The sequence below is a fragment of the Coffea arabica genome, chromosome 2c (genome assembly GCF_036785885.1).
Source record: "Coffea arabica cultivar ET-39 chromosome 2c, Coffea Arabica ET-39 HiFi, whole genome shotgun sequence".
NCBI classification, from domain to species: Eukaryota; Viridiplantae; Streptophyta; class Magnoliopsida; order Gentianales; family Rubiaceae; genus Coffea; species Coffea arabica.
In genome coordinates, this window is record NC_092312.1 from 25372929 (window position 1) to 25377574 (window position 4646).

The 4646-nt window shown below is 39.1% G+C and overlaps 1 protein-coding gene across 1 annotated transcript; it reads right to left on the reverse strand.

Moving 5' to 3' along the window:
- Positions 1–218: 218 nt before the first annotated feature.
- LOC113726970 (beta-hexosaminidase 2) lies at positions 219–4363 on the reverse strand. The gene is made up of 2 exons (XM_027250898.2): positions 3173–4363; positions 219–1225 (listed from the first exon to the last, which is right to left on the reverse strand). Exons 1-2 carry the CDS (start codon positions 3963–3965, stop codon positions 291–293), a joined length of 1728 nt encoding a protein of 575 aa, XP_027106699.1. The 5' UTR covers positions 3966–4363; the 3' UTR covers positions 219–290.
- Between the last annotated feature and the right edge of the window lie 283 nt (positions 4364–4646).

Consider the following 4646-nt stretch of genomic DNA (forward strand, 5'->3'; position numbering starts at 1 on the left):
ATGTTGGCCGTTGCATTGGCGTCAATATGGTGAGACAGCATAAGTAACAATCTTGTCATTAGATAATACTCCAATTGATTGGTGATTGTGGCGAAAACAGAATTCATTGTGTAGAAAATGCAAGCACTCCTCAAGTATCTCAGCTTGAGTTAACGAGTGTTCCAGAATTTCAAGTAAACAATATGGGTGGAAAAAGTTGCAGATGTGCACGACAGAAATGACTAATTGCAAACACTCTTAAAATGAAACATGAAGCTGGACACACAAAACAAAAATCAACTAATTATAAATCACTGAACTGTGTTGCACATCCCCGGGTTTCTGATGCACCAAAGAGGCTGAATTGGTTCAGCAGCTATTCCTCTGGCCACCATTCTGTTCCTCCATTCATTCAACCTATCGGTAGCTTCTGCATACCTCTTCATTCCTGTTTCATCGCGGTTTCCAGACCACAATGTTTCAGCCATTGCTGAAGTTCTAGGCCAGAACCGAGGGTCCATAACTGTCGAATCTGCTTGTTCAGTCCACAGTGCTACCTCTCCTCCTAATACCAACTTGGCCTCCTCTTCGTTCAGGCCATATGTTATATCATAGTTGTAGATAGACTGCCATGTTTTGAATGGCCCGCACCATGAACCTCCATTACCAAGATCAGTACCTGGTGGTTGGTTATATAGACTGTTATTTCCCGTAAAATCGCCATGCCCACAATCCAAGTAGTAATAGTCTGCAGATGAAACAATTACCCGATAACCAGCTTCAACAAGCCTTTTAGTGTTGTTTGGTCCGTTGTTCCATGTCTGTAAAATGATATTCTCTTTTGGAAGCAATGAAGCAGAAACATTGATGTCGGAGCTCAACAAAACATCCTCCCAATAAACCACAGTACGGTTCTTGGATAAGATGTAAGGCAAGGTAGAATTAACAAACAATTCAAGAAGCTGGCTGAGTGTCCCATTCTTAGCAAGGAAAGCTTGAATGTCTTTGTCTGTTTTCCAACAGTTAGCATTGACCTCATCAGCTCCTCCATGATAGAATGAATCTGGAAATACATTTATCGCATCATCTATGACATTTTTTGCTATTTCATAGGTGTTGGGGTTTAGGGGATTCAGTTGACCGGTTCCTGGTTCAGCAGCTAACGGATTAGATCCAGCTGGCGACCAAAACATGTTTGCGCATGTTACAATCTCAGGGTATGCTTCTGCCCATGATCCAGTATGTGCTGCAAAATATACATTGATAATTGTCATGTTGGACAAAATGTGGCTTTATTGCATAAGCTTAATCGTGAAAACTGAAACTCGGCTCGAGGATCTTTTGTTAATCAATTAAATTTTTAACGTTATTCTAGCATATTTACAGTGATTTGAGTGATTCACATAATATAGATCAGAAGTAATCATGCTCAAAGCTTAGAAAATGAAAAGCTCACTAGAAACTGGGCAACTCTAGTCATATTACTTCTTGCCTGCAATGTCACCGGAGACCATTAGATTCAAGCCAAACTCAATACGGATAATGAGCTACTTAAGTAGCTAAATCCATAAGATTAATCGTATGCGGCTATGTAAGCCACAAATTCTGATCATCTGATACCAGTAACCACGATAGGCTTGCTATTTCTAACATGGCCAAAAACTCCATGGGAAAAAATGTGTTCTTCTATCTAGAGGAACTTGTTTGGAAACAATGTTTAAGTACAGGTGGCACTACATACAAAAATATGGGGTGCGGTGGCGATGATTGGTTGAATGAGCTTCTCTAAACTGGTCGGGATATAACTAGGACAAAATTGTGATGAAAATTGGCTCTATCAAGCTCCGTGTATTACATTTGGAGAAAGAACACTCAGTAAAAGATGCAGAAAAGAGTATAATGCAGAATGCCAGCAACATTTTCTATGTTCTTTTCATGCCAGTAATATGACATAGTCCAAAGGCAAAATCCCAAGTTACACAAACCTCAAGCATGCAACCTCATCCTTCTCTTTCTTTTGTTATTTTACGCACAAACAAAAACCTCGATGATCCCTAATGGTCAATTCACTTACTACTATGTTATTTACGTAATCTGTAATCTAATACTCAAAAACTATTCAGAGCAAGGATCGGGCTCGGCAGAGTTTGGAGTCGAATCTCACCCTCTGTCTCTAGTTCTGCATTTTATTAAAAAAAAAAAAATTAGCTATCGTAGTACCTTTGAATCTAAAGCATTAGCAGAGGAGTAATAGATATCTCCCCTAATCCCAAAGTTGTAACGAATCGTTAAATAACCCTTGCTGAATATTCATTACAATCTGTGTTACATCATGTAAGGATGATAAATATTAGGGTAAAAAACAAAAAAAAAAAAAAACCCTTGTGATAAACCTAATACATAGAAAAGCCTTCTGTGATTTTAAAATATACAACACAACACCTTATGCTTTAAACTAAATTGTAAAGGTGACGGAATCCGTTAAACTTAACCAAAATGACTTATTGGGACCTAAAAAAAATTTATACCTAATTTTTATCAAATATATCTATTCTACCCCTTAACCCTCAATTCTCTCTCTTTAGAGAATAAAATAAATGATTTTTTTGAGCTGTCTTTTGCTTAATTATATCCGGCTATTTTGATCATTTCATCCATTTCCGTTAAATTTAACGGATTCCGTCACCTTTACAATTTAGTTCAAAGTATAAAATGTCATGTTGTATATTTTAAAATCATGGGATTTTTTTGTGTATTAAATTTATCACTGAATTTTTTTGTTTTTTACCCTAAATATTACTATTCTTGATACTTCAACGTTCAAGGACACATGTTAGCTGGTGTGGCAGCCTGGCAGGGCATTTAAAGCAATATAGTGCAATATAGTCTGGCAGGGAGTACTATTCTTGATACTTCAACGTTCAAGGACACATGTTAGCTGGTGTGGCAGCCTGGCAGGGCATTTAAAGCAATATAGTGCAATAGTATTCAAATTCAGCACATTGGAATATGGACTCTCACGTACATAATCAACTTTCCTAAACCCAAAAAGATAAGGAAAAAAATTTACGTATACCCTGATGTACTCGAGCTAAAAGTAGTACTCCAACAAACAATTAACGTTGGATCAAATAACTTGTTTGCAAAGAGGTATACTCAAAGGAAGACTTCAAATAAAGACAAGTTGACTAACCAGGCATGTCAATCTCAGGCACAACTCGAACTCCATATTGCATTCCGAACTCCACCAGGGCCTTCACGCCCTCTGGGGTGTACTTCATTTTCTCTCCATAGGCTCCTTTCTCAGCCAGCACCGGCTCGGACGGCAAAACCAAGGGAAACGAATGCGAATCCGTTATATGCCAATGAAAGACGTTCAGCTTATTCATGCTCATTGTCTTGATCAACCTCTTCAAATCCCCAACAGTAAAGTAATTCCTCGAAGTATCCAACATCACCCCTCTATAAGTATACAATGGTTGGTCGGAGATGTACAGCCCAGAAGCCACTCTGGGTGGGTTCCCAAAAACCAGCTGAGAAAATGTTTCCAGCCCGCGCATCGCTCCCCATACGGTTTCGGCAGTTAAGGTGGCAGTTGTGGATTCAGAAGGAGAGGGAACTGTGAGTGCGTAGGATTCGTTGACGCCGTGAGCTAACTGCGCGGAGAGGTCAGTGACTCCGATGCTGAGGCATGCAAGAGGGGCTGATGTCGTCACATTGAGATGTGGAACCACCAATGGACTGTAGTGTTCACTGAAGATTTGGTTAAAATAACGACTGACAGCCGGCTTGAGATAGGGATTTGCGGGGAATTGGATGCTGAAGTTCGGAGCAAGTAAGGTTAGTTGAGGTTGTCGCCAGGAGAAAGTTGTGGGTTTAGGCCAGACGTTAATTGGGTAACTAGCTGCAGTGATCTGTGGTGCTGAGGGGAAAAATAGAGCAAGAATCAAGAGAAATGAGAGTGGAATTTTAGTTCCATTCCCCATTTTTTTGGGCGTTGTATCGAGTCTTGTGAATTTGGATTTGGGAGGGAATGGAACTTTGGATAAGCGATTAATTATGGCAATAGTGACTAAGAGGAGTCATGTATTTATATGTTTTCTTTGATAGGTTGGGGTTGGTTTTTAATGATATATGGTGTCCTCTTCTCTTCAGTTTCACCCTCATGTATTGTTTTTTACGTTTTTATTCCTCTTCCCAGTTCCCACTGGGGTAATCACTTTTTCTTGCTACTATATTTTTGAGATCTTTTCTAGGAAGAAGCCCGTAAAGAATACACAAGAGAGAAAAGCAGAAGGGAAAGGTTCAAAAGTTAAAACGATATGCTTTAGTTCTATGACGTCTTCTAAAGTTTGATATTGATATGAACAATCGAATGAGATTAAGAATTCTCATATTATATGGTTTTCTTGTGTTCAATCTGTCCTGAATCAGCATTTGGAATGCCTTGACAAGTTCACCAAATCTATCACAATAATCTTGTACTTGGTTTGAAGACAGGAATGAATGAGAAAAGAAAGCACTGCAAGATTTGGCTTTTATGCCTTTTCCTAGTTAATGATAGGGCTTTCTTGATTGCTTCCATTTGGACAGCACATGAGCTTTCGTGCTTCACTTTCGATTTGCTTATTGTATTTATGTCATTGATCACATTGTTGCCTCGGCGG

What these genes read in the sequence shown, in the direction of transcription:
- LOC113726970 (XM_027250898.2), bottom strand. Translation starts at nt 3,965, where the DNA reads ATGGGGAATGGAACTAAAATTCCACTCTCATTTCTCTTGATTCTTGCT. An exon ending in GCCTGAGATTGACATGCCTG is followed by an intron (nt 1,226 to 3,172) that starts GTTAGTCAACTT and finishes TATATTTTGCAG; the next exon opens with CACATACTGGATCATGGGCA.